General features: G+C 39.2%; 2 protein-coding genes across 3 annotated transcripts; both read left to right on the top strand.

The window, feature by feature from the left end:
- The first annotated feature begins 15 nt into the window (after positions 1 to 15).
- Positions 16 to 4677, top strand: ccna2 (cyclin A2). Of its 2 annotated transcripts, none has more exons than XM_061787517.1 (9): positions 16 to 143; positions 407 to 630; positions 1714 to 1960; positions 2039 to 2145; positions 2482 to 2705; positions 2778 to 2982; positions 3834 to 3947; positions 4020 to 4153; positions 4224 to 4677. In XM_061787517.1, the coding sequence occupies exons 2-9, from the start codon at positions 436 to 438 to the stop codon at positions 4273 to 4275; spliced, it is 1278 nt and encodes a 425-aa protein (XP_061643501.1). In that variant the 5' UTR covers positions 16 to 143; positions 407 to 435; the 3' UTR covers positions 4276 to 4677. The 2 variants fall into 2 exon arrangements, with proteins under 2 accessions (XP_061643501.1, XP_061643502.1); XM_061787518.1 differs by having other exon boundaries at positions 56 to 143; positions 401 to 630.
- A 3342-nt stretch (positions 4678 to 8019) lies between these two features.
- On the top strand, positions 8020 to 26632 carry anxa5a (annexin A5a). The gene is made up of 12 exons (XM_061788643.1): positions 8020 to 8277; positions 14674 to 14758; positions 16803 to 16897; positions 17640 to 17753; positions 19666 to 19756; positions 21248 to 21327; positions 22195 to 22245; positions 23675 to 23768; positions 24010 to 24105; positions 24174 to 24232; positions 25523 to 25645; positions 26364 to 26632. The coding sequence occupies exons 1-12, from the start codon at positions 8020 to 8022 to the stop codon at positions 26421 to 26423; spliced, it is 1206 nt and encodes a 401-aa protein (XP_061644627.1). The 3' UTR covers positions 26424 to 26632.
- Positions 26633 to 27067: the final 435 nt, after the last annotated feature.

Consider the following 27067-nt stretch of genomic DNA (forward strand, 5'->3'; position numbering starts at 1 on the left):
CCCAGACGGCGAGCTGTGATTGGTCCGTTTCAATCCTCGCGGGCTGCTTGAATGAGAGAAAAGCAAGTGCAGGGACGAGCGAGTTTAGTGTGGCAGGCAACTCATAAAGGCGGCAGCGGGCGGCGAGTCACCTTGTCTTGCAGGTTGGTGGGACTTCCAAGCTATGGCGCCCTGAAAAGTGTTCGCAGACATTTGAAACGACAGCGTTGCTCGTGTTGTGGCTTTCTTGCCTCCCCCGAGTACTTGTTGCTCTTTGAACTGCTTGGGTTTCGGTTGCTTACGGCGCAGTTATCTCGCTTGTAACGTTAAACTCTGTGTTGTCTTTGATATCGCTGCAAAAAAAAAAAAAAAAAAAAAGGGGGTGGGGGGAAAGAGAGCAACGGCTGCACTTAACTGCTAGTTTTAGGGGTGCAGGAGTGGAGGCCAAGTCGAAGCATGTCGGGTGCAAGCCGTAGCCGAACCAGCGAGCTCCACAACCAGGAGAACACGCAGGCAAGACTGCGAGGCTCGCTGAAGCCCCGGTCGGCCGCCGCGGAGAACCAGGAGAATGTTCCGCCGCAGCCGGCGGCCCCCAGGACCGTGCTGGGGGCCCTGCATAACAACCAGACGAGCCAGCGCGCCCTCAAGCAGGTCAGTTGGTCTCGCCGATCCCTTGTTGTAGCCTGGCTAGCCAGTTAGCTTGCGTGCTAAGCGAGATGTGCTAAATATAGCGTTTTCTTCTGTTGTTTTTTTTTTGTTTTTGGTTTTTTTTTAAAATAATTTTTGGAGGCAACGCTGTTACACAAATGCGCTCAAATCAAATTGACTGTTTAACTCTTACACGGTGATGGTTATTAACGTCAAAATGCGTTTCGTAGTCGCCCGAGCCGATTAATTAACCTTACCCGGTTTGTCCGCCATTTTAAAAACTTTACCGTTTAACTTTGCAGTATAAAGTATTTTTAAGTAAAATAAAAAAATAATTAAAAAGTGTTGAATTTCAAAAGCAGACCATCAATGCCACTCTTATTTTAAAAACTCATTAAATGCCACTTTTTTTTAAATTAAAGTTTAGATTTTGACCCCTTTTTTAATAAGCCCTAAATTATACTTGTACAAACTATGGTCTTAAAGTGAGCAGGGCACATACTGATCGCCATGCGTTCTTTTCCCAATGTCATATTAGAACAATCAATGCTTCTAATTTTTTATTTTTTTTTTTCAGTCCAAAATTGTTAAAATGGTAAACTATAATACTCTAGTGTTTTAAAATAGACTGCATCACTTTGACACAATGCAATTTTAACTCAACACTGTGCATTTTTAGAACAGTTACATTAATGTTAATTTTTTAAAATCACAAAGCTCTTAGAGTGAAATATTTGTAGAATTTTAATTTTTTTAAAATCTATTAAAACATTAATTTAACAAGAAAATAACCTATTGGAACAGTGATCTCTTCATGGCCCAGAAAGCAGAGAATAAGTTGTCATAACAATAGAATGTATGATGTACAAAAGAGAAAATATTTATGAGAACACACTAGAACTACTAAAAACGTATTTCGATAACTACGTCAACCCAAAATGAGCATTGAATTCTTACCAAATGGCTGGCTAGCAAATGATAACACAACGAGGAAGATTTACAAAGTCGGTGAGCTTCTAAAGTGCTACACGTCAGAACAGGAGCGACAATATAAGCGTTGCTCTTATGCTAAATTCTGCTTCACAGGACTCCTCACAGCCCCTGCCCTTGAAAAATGAAGACTTCTGCAAAGTCTCAAAGCCTTCCGCCTTCCAGATACACGTGGACCCGCCCACCGACGCCTGTGTCAAGAAGCAGTGCAACGGTGGTGCCGCCGTCAAGGTCCAAGAGCTCCCAGAGGACTCTCCGCTGAAGATAGACCATGCCGTCGCCCGCCTGCGCCAGCCTCTGGCCACACTCGACATCCCCGTGGCGCCCATGGACATCAGTTTTGGTGGGTTGCTTGATCGAAAGTGTTCAAAATGATGCTTTCCCGTGCACTACGTCACTCACGTGGGATTTCCCTTCCAAGGCTCTCCCATGGACATGTCCGTGGTCGAGGGCGAGGAGAAGACTTTCGATGTCACGGAGGTGCCCGAATATGCCGCAGAGATTCACACCTATTTGAGGGAAATGGAGGTGAGACGTTGCACGGCGGCCTTACTGCCTGTTGCACATCCAGAGGATGAGTCCAGTCCGTTTTATCAAGGTCGCTCACCTGATCCCCTGGAATTTAGCTGATTTACGGTAATGTTTATCTATGCCAGCGGGACGTAGTGACAGGCAGAATAAGCAATTGCTCTTCCACTAAATGGCAGAAGGTCCAGTTAACCGCTTTAGTTGCCTCCTGCTGTTCTTTCATCAGAATAATAGTTTGCAGAATAATAATTTCACACAATAAATTTGGGAGTACTGTAAATTGCTGAAAAGTTTGGAGCCCCTGGTTTTAAATGACACAGCCGAACACCTCCACAGGTCAAGTGCCAGCCCCGATCGGGCTACATGAGGAAGCAGCCCGACATCACCAGCAGCATGCGCGCCATCCTGGTGGACTGGCTGGTCGAGGTGGGCGAGGAGTACAAGCTCCAGAGCGAGACTCTCTATCTGGCCGTCAATTACATCGACCGCTTCCTGTCGTCCATGTCGGTGCTGCGCGGCAAGTTGCAGCTGGTGGGCACCGCTGCCATGCTGCTGGCCTCGTAAGTTGAGTTTCGTCACTCCTGGCCGTTATCGCTGTCCCGTAACGTCGCTTTTCCCACACGTGCGCGCAGCAAATTCGAGGAGATCTACCCCCCGGAGGTGTCGGAGTTTGTCTACATCACGGACGACACCTACACAAAGAAGCAGGTGTTGAGGATGGAGCAGCTGGTGCTCAAAGTGCTCTCCTTTGACCTGGCGGCGCCCACCATCAACCAGTTCCTCACTCAGTACTTCCTGCACCATGCTGCCAGCAAGCAGGTGGAGAGCCTCGCCATGGTGAGCGCCAAATGGCCGCCGAAATGATTTACGTGTCATTTTAGTACAAAAGGTTGAAGCAAAATGTACCTCAGGGATTGTTTTTCGGACTTTTGTCACTGCAAACTAGTTGTTTGTCTTAACACGGTATTGTGATAAAGCATTGGTCGAATAAGAATTAAATGGATAAATTTTCGCAGAGCTCTGGGGCTGCAATATTGCGCTCTGCTCTCGACCCGAATTAACGTCAAGTGTAATTGCCAACGTCGCGTGACCAAAGCAGGATAGCCGGCCACCTGTGAATGCTGCAGGTTGACGGTCGACCCCGTAGTTCTATTTAGCGCAGCATACACGGGGAACCTGATTTCCGGGGTTGGCTTCCCCCCCCCCCCCCCCTTTTTCTTTTCTTAATGTTAATGACTGGTTTTGATTGCACAATGTTGTCAGCAGGGTTTCCTTACCCTTTTTAAGACTTGAAAAATCCTTGTAACAGGCCTAAGTAAAGATTTCCATAAATCTGTGCAGCCAGAAAACTTGAGGAGAGACTTTATATTTGTTTAAATTATATTTAAATAATTGTGGCTTGTTTATGCAGTTTATAATTTGCAGAATTTCAGTTGGCTCTATGTAGATGGACATTAAAAATCAACTGCATTTGAATAACATTTCCACTGAATTAAGGTTGCTATTACCACCTTTTTATAATGGTAATTGCATAAAAAGATGAATGGGGCAAAAGTTAGAAACCATATCAAAATTAGCCAAATGCACAGAAAATGAGATTTGGTATAAATTTTAACATTGATTGTTTTGGTGGGCGAAGGAAGCAGTTATGTGATTTTAAATTTATAGTGACAATATTTTGGCCACAGTATCTTGGTGAGCTCAGCCTGGTGGATTCTGACCCCTTCCTGAAGTACCGTCCTTCCCAGACTGCAGCCGCCGCCTACATCCTGGCCAACAGCACCATCACTGGTGCATCATGGGTATGCGTTTAGTGTTGAAAATAAATCAATTGCCGCTGCTGTGGCGCAACTGTGACGCGACGCTTGTTGCAGCCCAAATCTCTGGTAGAAAAGACGGGCTACACACTGAGCCAGCTGAGGCCATGTGTGGAGGACCTTCACCGGGTGTACCTGAACGCACCGCAGCATGCACAGCAGTCAGTCAGGGAGAAGTACAAGACTTCAAAGTAAGAATGAATGCCATGCACGTGATTAGTTTAATAATTCAAATGTGACCTATACAATTTTTCTCTCCAGGCATCATGAAGTTTCTGCCATTGAGCCTCCAACCACTCTGCAATTTGACTAAACACCCTTTTTTGACTTTTTCTTGGTACTTCCTGTCACTTGTCTTTTTCCTTGTGGCCTTTCCTTGAAGTACTGTCTTTTTAATTTTTTTTTTTTTTTTTTTATAAATCCCCTGATGTTCATAGTGTTTTAATCTGGTTTTAAAATCAGACCCATGTGTAAATACAAGAGGTTCCCCCACTCCAGGGTTGTTTTTATGCCCAAGCAGTTGTCATTGCTGGGTTGTTGCTTTTTTGTAAGTCAACCTAGTTGGTTTAAAGCATGTAGGTTTTGCATATTAAACGTTTGTCAGTCATGGAGTCAGTTGTCGTCGTTACATTTGGGTGACCGACAAGAGTTAGTCGGGTCACCTTCCAGCACTGTAAAATAAGGCTCTTGTAAATAAAATCCACTTTAAAGCTCATGTATTGCCTACAAATTCTGTTTTAACCACAGGGGGGCAGCAGAGGATCGCTTTAAATCCATCCACAGACCCAAGAAAGTTTAAAACTATAAGAGTGGTGTCTTTAGACTCATTTGGAGAAGGTAATGCTCCTTTAAAACTTAACTGGGCTGTTAAACTGTTTTAGTAACATTTGTTCCTTTAGGACAGCTTCATAAATATGACTGGAGGCAATTGTTGTAAACTTCGTTTTATCTACTGTGAATCCCTCAAATCAAACAAGTGCAGGCTCCAGATGAAGTGTCGACATGTGCATAGTTGCTTAAATCGCTCAACTCAAAAGCCATAAATGCAGTTTGTGGACAACTCTATGCGCTGGGGGTGAATTGTCAGAATACTGCAAAACAAAACTAATCTGCATAATTGCAGTCTCCAGAAATGTAGGGGGTTGTGCAGTCTTGAATTCCTAATGAAGTCCAAAACTGAGTCCCAATCAAAACTGTAATGCAGTCGGCCATATGGTTGAATCCCTCAAAAATCAAGTCTGGGAGGGAATACTGCGGTCTGCTGCAGATTAGGTTGAACCCCTCAAAAAAAAAAAAAAGATTTTCAATTTGGTGTTTAAAGGGGGATTTATGGTTTCAAAAGACTGTTTAAAGAGAATGGTTTAGAAACCCAATTACTAAGAACCAGTGATGCCAAAACATGAAATGTACATTTGAAAACACATCACCGATCAGTGTATTAGATTGGGACCGCAGAGAGAAAAAAGGACAAACGTAAAGCCGAAGAACCTTGCGCACGGGAAGGTCTCGTTGGAGAACACCTGCGCAACAATACAAACGCCTCCAGTCTTTGGCTTTATTCCTTTTTTCAAAGGCTACCATGAATAATAACCAGAATTGTGTTCTCTTATTGCGTCTCTTATTTGCAATAAGCGGCAGATCTGTGAACTCATTCTTGGTGCTGTTAGTGATGCACGTCCCCATTTCTACGTTCTTTCCTATCGGGCAAGAATAAGATTTTGGGATGGAATTCCCATGGATTTGACCTATAAAACCCTACACTTTGTGTAAAAACGAGTTCACCGCCATCAAATGTAACCAAAACAAATGATGATACATTTCTTTTGATTGGACTGAGGCCTACAGAGTAGGCGGTTAAAACGCCAAAGTATTGCATGATCACGAGTCGTAATGGAATTGTGAATTTTGTGCGTGACTTGTTTTTTTGTCGAGAGTAAAACGAACTGGAAAATGTCCAGGAACCACAAAACAGTCCCAACTCACCAAAGACAAACGCTTGCTCATTGTTATGCTAACAAACCTCAAAATTTTGCGTGACTAAAGGCTACCATGAATGTAACTAAATTACATAATAAATGTAAATTTGGGGGTTTGTTAGCCTTTTTTATTCACCTGAGAATTTTGAACTCTGAACTGAAGTCTCTGGACGCGGTTGGGACTCAGAAGTTTTGGCACGACTTTAGAGGCATATTTTCTTGAGAATTTTGATAGCATTCTGAATTTTGTGCTTCAATTTGACCAAATGAAAGTGCATTTTTTTATATCCATAACTGTCAGCATAAGTTTAAAAAGAAAAAAAAACTAATACATTTTTGTTAGTGGGACTTATTGTTACGTTCACCTTCAAGTTGTATTTTGTCACGTTTCCTGATTAATGTGCCTTTTGTAGGTGCTGAACGTAATTAATAAAGTATGGTAACTTGTAATTGTAATCAAGTAATCAGGAAGTTATTTTTTAAAGGAATGATCAGTAATCAAATTACCTTTTTACGGTAACTGTGACGACACTGTAGAAACTATTAAAAGGGCTGTAAAGCGTGAAAAGAACAAAACAGTCTACCTCGAGTCAAAAAAACAGCCAAAGAAAAAGTTAACTGCTCACTGAACTGAGGTCTTGTGATGGTGGTTGGAACGCCAAAGTACCATGTGACTCTCGAGGTGTATTTAAAAAAAAAATAAACTTCTTGATGGGATTGTCAAGTTTTTTTCTAAACTCATTCACTGCCAGCCATTTTCAAAGCAGTTCCCCATATTGACAGCTCTTTTAAAGCATTTTAACTATTGTATTGAGTATTGTGTTCTGTGACAACAAAAGAAAGACTAGACACTTCTTTCACCAGAAAATAAATACAACCCCAATTCCAATGAAGTTGGGACGTTGTGTTAAACATAAATAAAAACAGAATCCAATGATTTGCAAATCATGTTCAACCTATATATAATTACACTACAAAGACAAGATATTTAATGTTCAAACTGATCAACTTTATTGTTTTTAGCAAATAATCATTAGCTTAGAATTTTACGGCTGCAACACGTTCCAAAAAAGCTGGGACAGGGTCATGTTTACCACTGTGTGACATCACCTTTTCTTTTAACAACATTCAATAAACGTTTGGGAACTGAGGACACTAATTGTTGAAGCTTTGTAGGTGGAATTATTTCCCATTCTTGCGTGATGTACAGCTTCAGCTGTTCAGCAGTCCGGGGTCTCCGTTGTCGTATTTTACGCTTCATAATGCGCCACACATTTTCAATGGGAGACAGGTCTGGACTGGAGGCAGGCCAGTCTAGTACCCGCACTCTTTTACTAAATATACAGTATTACCCCGCTTGTTTATCTTCGGCTCAAAAGCTGCGCTGATTTCAAATGCAAAGCGATGCAATGCCACCATCTACAGCTGTATGTTAGTCATTGCAGTGGTTTACAAACCCGAATTTCACAGACAAGCTGGGCGAAACATACTCCACTAATGCATACGTTAGTGGCAGTAAAATATGAGTTGAACCTCCACGGCAGTTAATAAGTGGAAAGTCATACAAGTGGAAAAAGAACTGCAAAATGTTTAAAAAAACAAACAAACAAAAAAGTCAAAGAGTCTCGCATTGTATGTTGCCGAACCCCAACGTTGTACAACTTCAAATGTGCATTTGACCCCCAAAATGAAGCTACAATTTTGGCTTTTACCATCATTGCCTTTGCATGTGAACTGAGTATGAATGATTGAAAAATAACAAACATTTTGCTGTGATCTTTTTCAGGGTTCCAGTGACGTGCGTGCAGCTAGTGACATCCCTGTGCCTCCTCCTCCTCCTCCTCCTCCTTGCTTCCTTCCTTCCTTACCTTACTTGTCAGGCAGAGTGAGACGGGAGCACAAGGAGGGGGACACAGCTGCAGGGGGGGAAAAAAAATAGGGAATGTCCATTTCAATCATGGAGACGGACGGGAATTTCATCACCTAGCGCTCGAGTACCTGTCGGAATGTCCTCTGCCCGCAATCCCTGAGAAGTTTGTATTTTTTTCCTTCTTTTTCGGGAGGGCGTGTGTCTCGCCTCCATGCCGGCCCCCCGTAAATTCCTCCTGGCGTCCACGACGCTGCCCCTGCAGCTGGACTGGGGATGGAACGTGAGCGTGTACCTGGCGATGCTGCTGGGGCTGCTGGGGCTCATCATGCTTCTGCTGTGGATGCTCATCAAGCAGCTGCGCCACTCGGTGGGCAAAGCCACGCTGCAGCTGGCCAGATCCTTCCGACAGCTCCCCGCCAACACTTCCAACGCCGCCGCTGCCGCCGCCTCGGCTCAGGAGCTCCGGCATGTGCTGTGAAAGGGATTCTCCTCGTGGACTGATGTAAGGAAAATAACAAATGTGATGGACTTGCCCTAAAAGGACATCTACGTGCTGTGTTCTGCCTGATTGCAGCTATGCTCTCCTCATTATCATTATTATTATTATTATTATTGTTAAAAAAAACAAACAAAAAAAAGAAGCTTGACGATGACCACAGTGTTTCTCCTTGGACATCTGGAAGTGGTCGAAAACTTTTTCCAGCCATATTTTTTCATCTTCTCTTCTTTTTTAATGTTTTTTTAAAAATGTATTATTATTTATTTATTTTTATATAGAACATGCATTTTGTGGTTCTATTCTTGGTTAATAAAACGAACAGTCGGTCACATTAAGCCATTAACATTTGTTGTTAGTAAAAAAAACAACAACAAACAATGGAAATACTAAAAAAAAGGAGAAGAAAATATAAAAGAGAAAAATAGAAATATGATTATGACATGGATTTATTTATTAAAATGACTTATATTTAACCATCCTATTGTATTACAGGTCAAATTGGTATGACTTTTGTACGTTCAGTATTTTACACACACACTGATATATATAGATATATCTATATATATATATCTATATATATATATCTATATATATATATATATATATAGATATAGATATATAGATCTATATATAGATATATATCTATAGATCTATATAGATATATATAGATATCTATAGATCTATATCTATAGATATATAGATCTATAGATATAGATCTATATCTATAGATATAGATCTATAGATATCTATATATATATATATATATATATACAATCCCCATTCCAATGAAGTTGGGAGGTTGTGTTGAACATAAATAAAAACAATATACAATGATTTGCAAATTATTTTCGACCTATATTTAGTTGAATACACTACAAAGACAAGATTTGCAAATCATTGTATTCAGTTTTTATTTATGTTTAACACATCCCAACTTCATTGGAATTGGGGTTATATATATATATATATATATATATATATATATATATATATATATATATATATATATATATATATATATATATATATATATATGTGTGTGTATATATATATAGATATATAGATATATCTATATATATCTATATCTATATATCTATATCTATATATAGATATAGATATATATATATATATATATATAGATGTATAGTAATTTCTCGTGTATAATGCGCACCCCCAAATTTGACCTCAAAATTCAGTGGTCGGACTGGTTAGGACATCTGCCTCACAGTTCTGAGGACCGGGGTTCAATCCCCGGCCCCGCCTGTGTGGAGTTTGTATGTTCTCCCCGTGCCTGCGTGGCTTTTCTCCGGGCACTCCGGTTTCCTCCCACATGCATGGTAGGTTAATTGACAACTCCTAAATGGATTAATTGGAGACTCTAAATTGCCCGTAGGTGTGAATGTGAGTGCGGATGGTTGTTTGTTTGTATGTGCCCTGCGATTGGGTGGCAACCAGTTCAGGGTGTACCCCGCCTGCTGCCCGATGATAGCTGGGATAGGCTCCAGCACGCCCGCGACCCTAGTTAGGAGAAGCGGCTCAGAAAATGGATGGATGGATGGATAGAGTACAAAAAAGGTGCACTAGTTGCGCTACCTAGTGGCCGAGTTGGTAAATGACACTCTTCAATACTTTTTTGATAAACATTGAAATAACATCAAAATTGAAGATTGAGGTGCGATTTTTGTCCCATGTTGAAATCTCAAGTGGTTATATCAACACACCGAATATGAATACGTTCGGAATAATCAGGCATCCTGTGTTCCGCACGCGCACATAAACTCTGAATGTGAGGCGATGAGTCGGTTCACGTACTAGTCTGTTCCATAAGGTACATTTTTACTAGTGGAAAAGGAATCCAGTCGCGAGAAGATGAGGCTCAGGAGGCCTGAGGATGGATGACAGAAATTACCGCAAGTCGGTCACTCAACGGGCTCAAGCGTGAATACGTCTGTGGCTCGGAAATACCACAACTAAGCCTCAATACTAACTCCTTTTTTTTCAGCATGGCTGTAATATTTCTGCATGAACCTGTAATGTAATTTAACCCCAGAAAAAGATTGTATTACAGGTACAAGACTTTAAGCACAGGACCTTTTACGACAACAATAAAGATGACGTGGCTTGTATTTCTCCGACTCATTTTAATGTGAAGGGAAGCCACCCGGTGATAATTGTATGAATAGCTACATGAAATTACAATGGAGCATCACGGTCTGAACCACAGAAGATTGAAAGAGTCTCTCTTGGATCTCCGCTCATTCTGATCTTGGCGTTATTAGCTGCCCAGTTGTCTTGTTTATTTGGTCTTGGAGGAAATTGGCTGCACGCTCGCCTGCATGAGCAGATGCTAGTCACACTTCGCTTTAATTAAGGTGCACTGTAATGTGAGTTGTGTGTGCGTGTGTGTGTGTGTGTGTGTGTGGTAATACCTACCAGGTTCACTCCTACGAGACCAAACCTAAAAACGCAGTCGTCTTTGCAACGCACTTAAGCAATTGAGACGCAAGACAAGACCAACCCGTGCTCAAAGAGATATAAACGCATATCAATTCAACAAATGACGACGACAGATGGATGACACGCAAAATAGTCCAACCCTAATCCGAGCGGACTTTCCATTTCGTTTTGCTATACTACGAATTATTTTTTTGGCAATATTTTGTCACATGGAATAAAAAATATAATAAATACTACAAGAATATGAACTTTTTCTGCTGTAAGATCAATAATTTGTAATTAAAAAAAAATATATTAATAGTTATTTGAATTTATTCTCATAACGTTACTATATTTAGACAAAAAAATTAATTACATTATTCTTAGAGACATATTTCTTTATAATATTTTGTAAACTTTTTTTGGTAATTTAAAATTTTCAAAGTGGCTCTATTACATGGATACAAAAAGCTTAATTTAAGATTTCAATCTATATGAAATATTTTTACTTTATTCTCATATTATTTTTTCCAATTTCTTTTTACGATACGGCAAGGATAAAGTTGTAAACTAGTTCTTGTTCTGTATTTATTTCTCTCATATTTAAAAAAAAAAAACTTATTTGTAATTTTACTTTTGTTTCAATTCGTCCGTATACGCCCATGTTTTTAGGTGGAAAAAAATGTCATGTTACAATAGTTTTTTTCTCTTGATGATTTTTCCTAAAAAAAAAAAAAGTGACAACTTTATTGTCTTTATGACTGACTCCCATTTAACATGAGTTTGAATGTGATTGGTTACTACCGAGTACAGAAAGCCATACAGTTATAAGAGGGTGTGCACACTTGTGCAACCACATTATGTCACTGGTTGAAAAAGTTCTGCATTTATTTTAGTCTCCTCTGATTAACCCCTAATAAAGTTCAGATGTTCTAGTAGGCTTTTGAAATTATTGATCTTGGCCTCCTCTGATTAACCCCTGATAAATTGCAGCTGTTCTAGTAGGCTTATGAAATGATTCATCTTGGTCTCATTTTTTTTAATATCACAAAAACTTGGCATTGGAACAGGGGTGTGTAGACTTTTTATATCCACTCTGAGTATAGAGTCTGAGTACTTTTGCCACTTCTGGTTGTAATGTAATATATCGACTGTATGCCAATTGTCTCAGAAAGCCGTAGACCTGGTCTAAAATGTCGTTCCTGCGTTGGGGGGCGGGGGGGTCACTTACTAATTTAACAAAATGTGATACTATGGCGGCGATCCCCGTGAGGTCATGGAAACTTGCAGAGGAAGATGACACCTCGGGCGGACCGGCTTCGGGTTCGCTTTGTTAACTCGACACGTTGCTCGTACGCCACTTGCTGAACACCCTGACCCGGAGAGAACACGCCACGACTGGTAAGACCTCACAATGTCCTCTCAATCGAAGACCACAACCACACTCGCAGTTTGAGCTGATAGATGTTAGCGTAGCAACTGATAGCATGTTAGCCTTCCTACGTGCTCGGGTTTCAGTGTAGTACGAACAGTACATATCAGGCATTTGATAAGCGAGATGTCAGCATACCAACTGGTAGCATGTTAGCATTTTATCCATATATTTGAAGTAGTACTAGACATTACAGCCGCATTAAGCATATGTTTCATAATAGCTTAGAAACTGGTAGCTTATTTGCATATTTTCTACCTTGTTTGGCTTTCAACGTAGTATTTTTACAGGACCAAATTAAGTGTTTGATATGATAGATGTTAGCGTACCAAATAGTAGCATTTGAGCATGTTAGCATGCATTTTGGTTAGGCTTTCGATATTGTACTTGACAGAATCACATTAGGCATTTGATATGCTAGATGTTGGCATGGAAACGGGTAACATGTTAGCATTTCATCCTCATTAGACTCATAATATGGTACTTGACACCAGATCGGGCATTTTATATGCTAGATATTAGCATAGAAACTGGTAGCTTGTTAACATTTTATCCTCCTATTTAGGTTTTGAAAATAGGATTTGACACAACCGCAATAGGCATGTGATATGCTCGATGTAACCAGAGCAACTGGTAGCGTGTTAGTCTTCTTTCGTCTTTGCTAGGCTTTTAATACTGTGTAGTAGGCTGCTTGACATATCTAAATTTATTTTTTTCAGCAACTGGTAGTATTTTAGCATTTTGTCTTATTGCAGCAACTGTTAGCATGTTAGCATTTTGTCCTCCTTACTAGGCTTTTGGTATCACACTTGCCAGAACCACACTCTGTTTTGAGTAGCATGCTCAATGTTGGTGTACCAACTGGTACAAGTCCTAGTAGCAACTGGTATATTGTTAGATTATAACATACAAACTGGTAGCATGACAGCATGTTATCCTTCTCATGAGCTTTTCAACATGGTACTTGACATTGCCACATTACATAGCTAAATGTGAGCATAACACATTTGCATTTCATCTTGCTTGTTAGGCTTTCAAATTGGTAGTTAGACATAGCCACATTTGATGTTAGTGTACCGACTGCAAGAATGTTATATTTTTTCTTCCTTGTCAGGCTTTTATACAGTACTTGACATACCTACATTTTATTTATTTTTTTTCAACCAACTGGTAGAATGTTATCGTTTTGTCCTCTGTAGCAATTGGTAGAAGGTTAGAATGTTATCTTCCTCGATTTTAGGTATAGTGCTTGACACAACCATATGAGGTGTTTGATATGCTAGATTTTAGCACGGCAAATGGTAGCATGTTAGCATTTTAGCTACCATAGTGCCTTGTGAAAAGCAGCTAGTGATCCAAATGAATGATATCTTGTCTTTTGCAGCTTTGTGCATTTATCAGAAGCGAACATGGTGAGTCCCTCCTTGTATATAAAAAAAAAAAAATCTCTGGTGTAAGGTTTTCAATCAGCAAAAAATAGATGTCTCTTCACACGGGTCGCCGCATGTAATGAAGTGAGAAAAGGTCAATGGCTTCCCTTGAAGTGCAGATAATACACTAAATGAGCTTATTATTACCCCTTCCTGCCCGCGCACCTGACGAGCGCTCGCTACCGAAAGCGTATTCATTCATCGTCTCATTGTTCTCGATTAAAAAAAAACAAAAAACGCTTCAGCTGACATCTTTGATGAAAATAAAATAAATCATGTTGTCATGGCAACACATCTGTGTGATGAGCACAATGCTTTTCTTATAATAATAGCAGGTGTCATTAAATGTACAGCTTTTTTTAAGTAAAAAAAAAAAAAAAAGGCTTTAAAGTGATACGCGTTTACACTTTTAGTATTGCGGGATCTATCATGTTTAGTTGTGGCAACCATGCCAAAAAGGTTATACATGTTTTTTTATTCAAAGTTTGTATTACAGAAGACAAAAGTAACAGTAATACAGGAATAATAAAAACATTTTTCATTTATTTGTAAAAAGAAATGTAAAATTCAGTTTTTTATTAAAAAAGGTTGATGTGTAAATGTAATAATATACTACTACTACTACTACTAAGAATGATGATGATGTATTTATATAGCACCTTTAAACGCACCTTTGTGTTTACACTTGCTTCGGCAGATAGAATAGCTAATACATAAAACACAATAAGATACCACAGATAATAATAATAACCCTAACAATAGTAGTAGTAGTAATAATAATAATAATAATAACAATAATAATCATTCACTTTTTGGTACTCTACAATGTGTATTTTTCAAAAGATTTTTATATATAAGAAATTAAAATTATTATTATATATAAAACAATTACAGGTACTGTATAATTTTTCATATTAGGTGTGTAAGTTACGGTAGAAATATGGTAGCATAGCAACTGATAGCATGTTAGCATTTTTTAGGCCAAATGCAGAAAGAACAAACATTATAATGAATTACAAAAAAGGCAATTTTAAAAAATCAATCATTACATTCATTTCCTCCCCGCAGGCATACCGAGGCAGCGTCCGACCTTTTGTTAACTTCGACGCCAAACACGACGCAGAGATCCTCCACCGAGCCATGAAAGGACTCGGCAAGTGCTCAACTGGCTTTGCCGCCATTCTTAACATTAGTATTCATTCCCCATGTGTTTTACTTGCATTCTCAAACAAGCAGACGTTTGCGTGTGTTTGAAATGCCCGGACAAATCCCTCTGTGTAAATATTTGAACAATATTGTCTGAAAAGCGGTCATCTAATTGCTTTTCCCATTTAGTGCTCGGCTATTTTTAGCATTAGCGCGCTGCAGCTTTCAGCAGACTGCAATAAAGGATGCTTAGAAAACAATTTTTATGTATGAAGCTATATTACTGCTTATTCATAAGTAAGGATATCCCACCCACAAAATGTTTTGCTAAAGGCCAAATTTGGCAAAATTCTGAATGCATCGTTGCAGACTCATTTTCAGAAATAGGAAGGTAACAAAAGATTTACTTACCGTAATTTCTCGTGTATAATGCAAAATATTTTCCCCCAAAAATTGTCAAAAGTCAATAATGCGCATTATACATAGGTATAGAGGAAACTGGGGAAAAAAACTTTCACATTTTATGAATACCATCTAGTCAGTCTAATATGCCACCGCCACGTATGACTGCGTATCTGTACAGTTGTGCTCATAAGTTTACATACCCTGGCAGAATTTGTGAAATATTATTATTATTTTTTTTTTTCATATACAACTGATGACTGAACAACAACCATCATTAATTTATTTATGGTTATGTTTTGTTTAATGACAATGCTTTTCTGAAATGCTTGACAGTTTAATTTGAATCTCATTCAAATAAAATAAAATGTGTTTCACCTGGCCCTTCATGTTTTCTTTAAATAATTTTACCCATCTTACAAATTTTGCTTTGGTAAGCAAACATATGAGCACAACTGTGTTTTCGCATTTACTAAATAAAAGTAGGGCTGGGAATTTCAAAATAAGAGCAAGTAAATAAAAAGAAAGTATTAGGTGTTCAAATAAAGTGCAGAATAATTTGAAAAAACTAACAATACAGATAATACTTCATGTTTTGGTCATATGGGTAGAAGCAAAATCATGCATTGTAAAAATGCATTATACATAGGTAGAAGGGTTTTCCAGAATTTTGAGGTCAACTTTGGGGTTGCGCATTATCCATCCATCCATTTTCTGAGCCGCTTCTCCTCACTAGGGTCGCGGGCGTGCTGGAGCCTATCCCACCTATCGTCGGGCAGGAGGCGGGGTACACCCTGAACTGGTTGGCAGCCAATCGCAGGGCACATACAAACAAACAACCATTCGCACTCACAGTCACACCTACGGGCAATCTAGAGTCTCCAATTAATACATGTTTTTGGGATGTGGGAGGAAACCGGAGTGCCCGGAGAAAACCCACACAGGCACGGGGAGAACATGCAAACTCCACACAGGCGGGGCCGGGGATCGAACCCGGGTCCTCAGAACTGTGATGCTGACGCTCTAACCAGTCGGTTACCGTGCGGTTGCGCATTATACACCAGAAATTATGGAAGTTGTTTAATTTTGCACTTAATGGGTGAATAAAATAAATAATAATTATAAAATTATAAAATAATAAAATAATAAAATCGTTGTTGGACTACGACATGTTTGCAGGAACAAAAACGGGCCCAGATTTCACACTTAGTAAGTACATTTAAATTGAGATGTGATCACCGTTATTTCAGGATAGCGGTGTATACTTTTTCGTGACATGTTTTGTGTGGCCGCGTGTCGTAAGAGTTTTCTAATACGGGCCCCTGGCTCAATAAAGGTTGGCTGAACCCGTTTTGATCGCACAAAGCCACGACACCAAAACATCCTTTTTTTTTTGTTCATTCATTTGTGCTGATCAATGGTATTGATGAGCACTTAGACTTGAGCCTTTTCCAATAACGCGACCTCACGTTAGCTCTTTAGCTCGGGATGAGCCTCGATTCTTTTACGTTGACCCCTGTCGCATTCTCGCCTGCCTCTCCGACTTTCACGAGTTATGGATTATTAGATCATCTACTTCGCCTGTTCTCCTCTCTGACCTTGATCCCCTTCTTCTTCGTCTTATACCCCATGAGTCGTTTGTCTTACAGGCACAGATGAAGACGTGGTCCTGATGTTGCTGGCGGCGCGCAGCAACGATCAGCGGCAGCAAATAAAAGCGGCGTACAAAACGGCCTACGGAAAGGTGAGGCAACTGAAGGCCCGTTTGCATCAGCGCCTATCGGGGGCGGGCCTTTACATTTTTTGAATGGCAGATCAATTAAATAGAAGATCCGATAAACCCGTGTATCCACCTGTTGCCATTCGTAAAACAGAATAATAGCTTTGTGTTCAACGAAACGGGTCCAGATTTCCATTTGTGTGTAAATTGAGACGAGATCGTCGCTATTTACTTGCTTGCATCTGTAGGGGCTGCTGTTTTGGTTAGCAACAGAGTTCAAAATGGGCTCAGCAGTTAACCTTTTGGTATCCGTATGTGAACGATAGCGTCTAAGAAATGTCAGGCGCACAAGCAAACTTACTACAAACACTTACTAACCCTAACTAACCCTTAATAGACAATAAGCTGTTGGAGTACAATTTCATGAAACAAATATTAGAATTTAGGCTCTTAAGAACCACTGAATTAAATATTCAAAACTGTGCATAATGTTATTTTGGTTTTCTTAATCCAGTACAATACATTTGTTAAGTATAATTCATTTGCATTCAATCTTTTTGATTTTGTGCGCGCATGAAAAAGAATGATTTGGATTTGGTCACTCAGCTACCATTATTTCAATATCTCACGTTGCCCGGGCGATGGATGAAGACCTCATTTGTTTCCCTTCTCTAATTTCCTGACGTACCGAATGAAACACAATACAGTTCGATACAAATGCGATTATTACAGAGAGCGGACATCATTAATCGTTACGCTCCCGCAGGATCTGGTCGGCGCTCTCAAGTCGGAGCTGGGAGGTCTGTTCGAGCGTCTCGTCGTGGCCCTGATGACTCCGCCCGTCTTGTACGATGCCACGCTGCTGCACAAGGCCATCAAGGTAACTCCCGAGACTTTAGTCATCAATTCCACTTTCAGCTAAAAAAAAAAATAAAAATTGCCAATTGCGAAGAGATAGTGCTCGAGGAGCCAAAATGCCGACCAAAAAATAAATGAATCGAGGACTTCATACATCACAACATCGCAATCCCCAGGTGCCATGAAAATTGTATTTCTCCAGCTGGGATTTTTCTTTCCCGAAAAATCTCTCAACATTCAGAAAAAATTTATTAATTAACTAAAGCTCACTGTCAAAAAGTTGCATATTTACCTACCATGAAAAACCTCCAATATTCTGAAACTGATGAATTAAAGGGAATAAAAATAGTAGCATGCAAAACGCGTTGCATATTTCTCTCTGCCAGGCGTTGAAACATTTGGTCAAGAGTTGTTTTTCCGATTGTTTCGATTGGTGCTAGGTGTTTGTTTTTCGTTTGAGATCATAGATATTTCCGTACATCATTTTGCCTTTATATTCGTCTCAAAAAGATACCCAATATTTAAAATGACTAGAAATAATATGTCCCATGTGAAACGAGTCAAACGATTTTACCGACGTCAATTGTTGAAGCGCGATGTCATGAGTTGTTTTCCGATTCATCGTTTGTTCATTTGACATCATCGAGTTTCCCTTCAGCATTTTGCCTTTCATATTCGTCCTAAAAGCGCCCAACGTATACAAATAGTTAAGTTAAAGCTAATAAAATACGAGTCACACATTTACCTGGGCCAAGTATTAAAGCATTAGGTCAAGAGTTGGTTTTCGATTATTTGTTTGCTCAAAAAACCCCTCTCGAGAGGACTGGCACCAGAACCCAAACTGTGTGTGGAGGCCAGTCCGACTATATCTAGTCGGAACTTCTCGACCTCACACACCAGCTCGGGCTCCTTCCCTGCCAGAGAGGTGACATTCTACGCACCCAGAGCCAGCTTCTGTAGGCGGGGATCGGATCGCCAAGGTCCCTGCCTTCGGCCACCGCCCAGCTCACACTGCACCCGACCCCTATGGCCCCTCCCTGATAAACTGATAACAAAACATGATGAAATGTAAATAAAGTGTGTGTTGAATTATATTATACAATATACTATATATGTACAGAATGTGGAAAACCACCATACCACACCATGTTGACCTAATGGCAAATGTGCACAATTTGGACAATAGCGCTTCATGTGACAACCCAGATGAGTGAAAGTTCCATTTTTAAAAAAGTCCCAAATTATCAAGATGAACCCGTTCAAAACGTCTTTTATATGTATTACGGGGTCCATTTTCGTGACGAACGCAAATCCAGCGCAATGCTTGGCGTAATTCTGTGAGGAGGTCATGTCTGAGACTTCAGCAAAAATGGCACATAACCCTAGAGAGCCAGTCACAAACATTGGCTTGAGAAGGAGGAAGTCATGAAAAAAAAAAATAAAAATAAAAAAAGCAAAATCTGAACTTTTGTGGCGATTTTTCAGACATAACTAAAATTTTAATTATGGAAATTTCCCAAGGCAAGTGTAATTTAATTACACATATTCTCCAAGTAATGTAACAGATTACAATGATATCATCGTTACACGTAATTCATGACTCCCCAGCACAAACTACACTATCTTCTCCTTGAAATACTTTCTATGCAGATATGCATCCCTACTGCTCGTCAAGCAGCAAAATGACATCATAACAAAAGGCTTTGTGCGACCCCCATTGAGACAGACCAGTGTGAAGCGAGTTAATTGAACGCAAAAAAAGATGGACTTGAGGGTGTTCCGCTGGGTCGCCATGGCAACTCGGCTCGCTCGCATCAGACAAGAAAAATAGAAACGGGAAATGCATTTGTTTCTTAGTTTTTTGTTCTAATCACTCTGGCGCCATAAAAACCACGCGGGTAGCTTCTTGATGATTCTGTTGGGGTGCACTGCAGGGTGTCGGGACTGATGACGACGTGCTGATTGAGATCTTGGCCTCCAGGAGTGGACCGCGCCTTCGAGACGTCGATATGGTCTACAAGCGAGGTCAGCTGATGGATTAGCACATGCTTTTACCGCCGCTAGCGGTGAATTATTCGGCCGTTACCACATAAACTAACACTCCCATGGGTGAAAAAAAAAGACTAGTCAAACTGCAGTTATGATCATGAGTAAGTGTATTGATCCATGTAACTGCGAATGAAATTTGGTAATTAGAACGCCCCGTCAGTGCAGTTAAAAGGATTTATTGATCGTAGCATTTTCTACGATACTCTTTCAGGCATATTGTACATGTGAAAGTAAAATACGGCTCATAAAAAAAAAAAATATATATATGTTGAGAATAAATTCACATTATGAACTCTCACTACTTGTGGGGAAATGGACTACCATAATTTCTTGTGTATAATGCACATTTGTTCACCCAAAGAATTGTCAAAAGTCAATAGTGTGCATTATACATAGATATAGGAGAAAATGAAAAAGACTTTCACATTTTATAAATGTATGCCGCCATCTAGAGATCATGAAAAAGCTGTACACTTCCATTCCAATATCCCACCGCCACCTAGAGGTTATGAAAAAGGTGTAGCCTACACTTTCATTCCAATATGACAGGGGTACGTATGACTGCATATATGTACAATTGTGCTCGTAAGTTTAAATACCCAGGCAGAATTTGTGAAATATGTTTTGTTTTTTTGTTTTTTTAATAAATACGACTGATGACTGAACAACAACCATCATTAATTTCTTTATGGTTAGGTTTTGTTTAATGATAATGCTTTTCTAAAATACTTAGTTTAATTTGAATGCCATTAAAATAAAATTAAATGCGTTTCACCTGGTCCTTCAGGTTTTCTTTAAAGAATTGTACACATCTTACAAATTCTGCCTGGGTAATCAAACATATGAGCACAACTGTGTGTTTTCTCATTTACTAAATAGAAGTAGGGCTGTGAATTTCAAAATAAGAGCAAGTAAATAAAAAGAAAGTATTATGTGTTCAAATAAAGTGCTTAACGTCAGAATAATTCTTTGAAAAAAACTAACAAAATACAGATAATACATCATGTTTTGATCATATGGGTAGAAGCAAAATCATGGATTGTAAAAATGCATTATAAATAGGTAGAAGGGTTTTCCAGAATTTTGAGTTCAAGTTTGGGGCTGCGCATTATACACGAGAAATTACGGTAAGTCCTGTCGTGAATAGAGTTCTGTGTTTAATGCTATGACAACAAATTTGAAAAAATCTATCAAGTAAAAAAAAAAAAAACCAAAAAAAAAAAAAAAAGTCTGAAATTTTATCAGAAATAAAAGTCAAACATTTATAATAATATACTAGTAAAGTTATAATAAATTAATAGTCAGTGTAATTGTTCTTTGAAGTATAAGTATTAATGGCCACACTGAAAAGGAAAAATAGAGGAGAAAAAAATGGACAAAAAATTACTAGAAAAAAAAAGTTGTAATATCACAAGATTAAAGTGGTAATATTCTAAAAAAATAATGTGGGTATGTCATATTTTGCAGAGTTTGGAAACAAGCTGGAGAAAGACATCTGCAGCGACACCTCAGGTTACTACCAGAGGCTGCTGGTCATCCTGCTGCAGGTGAACTCCATTTGGAACGTTACAAGGAGAAGAAAGTTCAAATATATTTTTATTCATACGCTTGTGCATTTACTTTAGTAAAGTCGTAATATAAGGGGGAAAAAGGCATTTTGCACAGATTAAAAAAACAAAAAAAAGTTACAACTTTCTCCACAAAAGATTATGATAATGAGAATGTTTTTCTCATGAAATTACAGCATGGTAATATTTCAGTTTTTTTCTTGTCATCACTTGATATATGTGGATTTATACAGAAACAATTTTTGCTTTGAGAAATATTATGGCCACACTGAAAAAAGCAAACAAAAAAAACAATACATTAAATAAAAATTAAGTACAAAAAAAACTGCAAAAAACGTTTAGTAAATAGTCTGAATATTGCAACAAAAAGTTGTAATATTAAAGTTGTAAGATTATGCAAATCAATTTGTAACATAGCGCATAAAGTCATTAAAATAAGAGTAATAACATGACTTGTACTATATCAAGAAAAAAAGTTTCAATATTATAACAATGAAGTTGTGATGTTACGCGGAGAAGAAAGTTGTAATATTGTTGTAAAAAATGTCAGATTCATATTAATCGCAATAAAGTGCAATATCTTTTCATATATTTTTTGACAATACTGCATATAACGAGTACATGAAATTAAATTGTACTACAATTGAATCCAAATTATATGCCATACAATTGAATAAATCTAACAATTAAAATGAAATGAAAATTAAAAAAAAATGCAATTGTAATTCTGGAACATTTTTTCTGGGTAAAACAATACAATTATTATTATCTTAACTGTACAACCTTATTTTTGTGACACCTGTTGGTATTTTTTTTTGTCTGTCTTTCTGTGATTGCGCCGAGAAGGGAAGCAGGGAGGAGGGAGTCAACGAGGCAAACATCGAGAAAGATGCCAAGGTAGGAAGCAAATCATTTATTATTATCTATTCCACACACACACACACACACACACACACACACACATACATAGAGGCAGCTTTTGGATAAGGTGTCGCTGGCAGCCGCGTAAAAATACGGCCTCCTGAGAAATGTTGTTCTTGTGTGGAAATGGTCTTTTTTCGCCCTGGGGAATGGTGAGAAAAAACTAAATGTAAATGAGCAAATGCGACATTTGCGCTTGCTTAACGACGAGGTGGTTGCTTACCAGCAGGGGCCTATTGAGTCACTTTGGGGCACAAGGTAAAACAAATCACGGGGCCCTCCTCCTCATCTGTGGTTTGCAAAGATTTGAAATTTATCATCCACTACAAAGTGTGAATTGGAGAAAATTCTTATATATCCTGAGTCCTAAAAAAAAAAAAAAAAAAAAAAATCTTCTTTGAGGATTATTATCTTCTAACAAGTGAGTCATGGCAACACTTTCCCTGTAATTGATAACATTAATCACCATTTAACAGTTTCCTATTTTGACCGCAAAGAGTGACTGACTCTTAATGTTGTCGGTTATGCACACCGTGAAAAAGGTTGAGGGAAAAAAAACCAAACAGTTTTCCTCTCCCCTTCTTTGCTCCACTGGGATAACGCTGCTTCATTTCCCACACAACACCAACATTTTTTTTTCTTTTTACCCTCTTCCTGAATCTGTCTGCACAGCCGTGATAAGAAAACGGAATAGTCCATTGCATGGGAAGGGAGGGGTAGCACTTGAAATGATGCTAGATTAAGCATTTTATTGCATGTATAGTGTGTGAATTAAGAATAAAACAATAATAATCACTTGAAATCAGCTTCTATGAGACATTTGGGGGACCCTGGAAATCTCAAGGTCCTAGGCAACTGCATCTGTTTGCCTCATGGTAAGTCCAACTCTGGCTAGCAGCTGCAAATTTAATAATAATAATAATAATAATAATAATAGTAGGAGTCCGCCCAAAATGTCTGCTTCAAACCAAAATGGACGACTTCCTGATCATCAAAACCTTGACATTGGCACACAATGGCTGCTTTGAACTTCCTTTTCAATTTCGGGCATGGGCCCGTGAGACTTTTTTGTGCACTCTGCTACGATAGCCCCAATTCCATGTAGATCGGTGAAACTGTTTTTGGGGGCTGATTTTTTCTCTCTCTCTCTCTAACTTTCCAGGGGGCGCTACTGAGTGAATTTTGGATGGTCGCGTTGCGAACCCTTAAAATCCATTTTCACACGGCGACACACACGCTTGCAAAAACCGATGAGTTTACTGGCACGCTGAGGCCTCGGAAAAAGGAGATTCATACGTAGAAAGAATACTAATGAAAAGCAATTCCGACGGGGCCATCGCACCAGCTGCTGCTCGGGCATTAATAACTCAAAAGTCATAATCAAGTCCGTTTACCGTGACCGCAGGACTTGTATGCGGCGGGCGTGGGCAAGTTCGGAACAGATGAGGAGAAATTCATCAACATTCTTGGAAACAGGAGCGCAGAACATCTCCGTAAAGGTAAGAGTACGCTTCGTGGATGGGATAAGTCGATTTCATCATTTATAACTAGATTATGTTATTGCAACGGTCAATTTATGAGCTGTACATCATCCAACTCGATTACGCTCGATATATTAAATATTATTCATATTTTGTCCAGCAAAGAAAAAATGGTGACTATTTTATCGTGTGTATTTTCATATTCATTGTTCGATGTGTTAGGAATAATCTGCTTACAAAAGCGCGTTTGCGTGCGCAGTGTTCGCTGCGTACAGAAAGTTGTGTGCTTCCGACATCGAGGACAGCGTTGAAGGCGAGACCACAGGAAATCTGGAGAATTTGCTGCTCGCCGTCGGTACGACATTTTGGATTATTATTCATGACGTTTTTATTATTGACTAAATCATTTCTGTACATCCACAGTGAAATGCACCCGGCACCTTCCGTCTTTTTTTGCTGAGTCGCTGTACAAATCAATGAGGGTGCGTATTACGTTATGTCTGTTGTTGTTTTCCCGTAATTGTACCGCAAAGCGATTAATTGGAGAACATGTTCCGATGCTACGGTTAGCCGAGAGACAAAAAGGGATTCGGCCGAATTCATTTCTGACACACCTTAATTTCTCACATATCATAAGTTCTTGAATTATAATATGACCCCCAAAATCATGAATTCCCTTCTACCTAAGTATAATACTCACCACCGATTTGCTGGTATCCATGCTTAAAACATGAAGTATTATCCGGATTTTTCTAAGAAATATCGTGCGCTGTGTGCATGCGCTGACGTTCGTGTGAATTCTTCACCTTGCCTATTTCTACTCGAGTTCTCCTATTAGCAAAGAACAAAATGGGCGATTGCCTCAAGTCAATGCTCAATGATACGATAAGTGTAACATTTTCACAATACTGCAGCGTCTTCAAGGAACACAGGAGACGCTAGTCCGTTTATTACCACCAAAACAAAGCTAGTGTGGCCCCGTAGCCGACTCCAAAAACAACAGAACAAAACGTACAAAACGTAAATTCTGGGTTTGTTTCTGCGTTTTAAAGGTTGGGTTTAAAACTAGGGTTGGAGTTTCAGATTAGGGTTTCGACGCTATGCTCTCACAATAGCGTTTCAGGAGAGCATTATGGTTTCGAATTGGTGTTTTCATCAAAGGATAGGGTTTCAAATTATAAGAATTTCAAGCCAGGTTTAAGGTTTCAAGCCTGTTCAGGGTTTTCATTTGGGTTTCAAGCCAAGGTTAGGGTCTCAAAACAGGGTTCAAGTTTGAAAGTAGGGTTTTAAGCCTTTGTTTTGGTTTCAAATGAGGCTTTTATGCCAGTATTATGAGAAAAAAACAAGAGTTAAGAGTTTCAAATTCGGGTTTCATCAGAATCAGCTTTATTGGCCAAATATGTTGAATTTGACTCCGCTAGTTGGAGCCAGGCGGCACGGTGGACGATTGGTTAGAGCCTCTGCCTCACAGTTCTGAGGACCGGGGTTCAATCCCCGGGCCCGCCTGTGTGGAGTTTGCATGTTCTCCCCGTGCCTGCGTGGCTTTTCTCCATTCATGTAAGGTAATCACATCAAGTCTGGCTTGAGGGTTTCTCACTAGCATCACGTTTTCAAAGCCAGGGGATGGTTTTCAAGTACGGTAAGGTAGAAGCCAGTGTAAGCATCCACGTCGGTTTTACCGGCTATTTGATGTTGGCTTTATTTACTGCACCTCTAGAATGTGTGTGTTTTTTTTTAAATGTATTTCATTATTATGATTATTTCTTTTACAGCGCGCAGGGACGGACGACGACACCCTGATGAGGATCGCGGTGTCCAGGAGCGAGGAGGACATGCTAGACATCGCCGCGTGCTTCAAGGACCGGTACGGCGCCTCGCTCCACGATGCCGTACAAGTACGTACGCACGCGCGGCGGCGGCAAAACACGGAGCACTGACAACATCCTGTTGTTTCTCAGAGTAGGGCTTCAAGACAGGGTTAGGGTTTGAAACGAAGGTGTCAAGCCAGGGGTAGGGTTTCAAATTGGGATAGGGATCACAAAAATGTTTAGGTCTTCAAATTAGGGTTTTGGAGCAAAGATTTGGCTATAAAGCCAGAGTTAGGGTTTTAAATTAGGGTCTGAGGCCTGAGTTAAGAGTTTGGAATTAGGGTTTGAAGACTGGGTTAGGGTTTCAAACAAGGGTTTGGGGTTTCAAATTTGGGATACAAGTCAGATTTAAGACTTCAAATTAGGGTTTCAATACAAGGTTAGGGTTTTAAACAAGGATTAAGCTTTCAAATGTGTGTTTTAAGTCATGGTTAGGGTTTCAAAGTAAGATTTCAAGTCATGGTTAGGGTGTGGAGGCGAGTCCGACTATATCGAGTCGGAACTTCTCGACCTCACAACTTAGCTCCTAGGATCATTGGGCCACACAAACCCCTCCACCACATTAAGGTGACGGCTTCCAGGATAGGGTTTCTAGCCTCAGTTAGACCAAAAAGAAACTTTTTTTTTTTTTTTTTTGTCAGGATGAGAAAATTTGGAGTAAAATTGCATTTTGATCATTGAATTGCTCTCATCAAAAACACAACACCTCGTTCAAAGTAAAATGTGTGTGTGTGTGTGTGTGTAGGAGGATACATCAGGTGCCTACCAGAAGTGTTTGCTTTATCTTTGCGGCCCCAAAAATTGACGCCGCGCCTCGAAGACGACCTCCTCCTCGCCGCAACGCCGGCGATTGTCATGTCACCATCGCCTGTTGTTGTTGTGATTGATTCCGTTCGTGTGATTGCCTTGGGTGTCATGTCTGGCTTGGAAGAAAATAGATCACAAAACTTTGTGGCGCGTAGTTTTCTTTCTTTCAAGAGTCGTAGAAGGCACGTCAAGCTCTCGTTACAAACAAACGAGCACTACAAAATGAATGAATGGTCAAATTTACCAGAAAAGACAGTTTAATCCTCATAAAATTGCATTGCTATGCTTTTAATATTCACTCATTAAAAGTATGTTGTTCGATAAAATGGTATCATTAAAATGTAAGGCATTAAATTTTTTTTAAAAAAATCTAATAATCTAATACAGATATACATCGAATATAGACGGTATATATATATATATATATATATGTATGTATATATATATATATATATATATATATATACATATATATATTTATATATGTATATATATATATGTATATATATATATATATATATATATATGGATTTATATATATATATATTTATATATAAAATATTTGTAACATTTACCGAAAAAAGTCACAATTTTATTTTTTTTTTACAAATATGTGTTATAATATATATATATATATTGCGT

The sequence above is a fragment of the Phyllopteryx taeniolatus genome, chromosome 10, assembly GCF_024500385.1.
Source record: "Phyllopteryx taeniolatus isolate TA_2022b chromosome 10, UOR_Ptae_1.2, whole genome shotgun sequence".
NCBI lineage: Eukaryota > Metazoa > Chordata > Actinopteri > Syngnathiformes > Syngnathidae > Phyllopteryx > Phyllopteryx taeniolatus.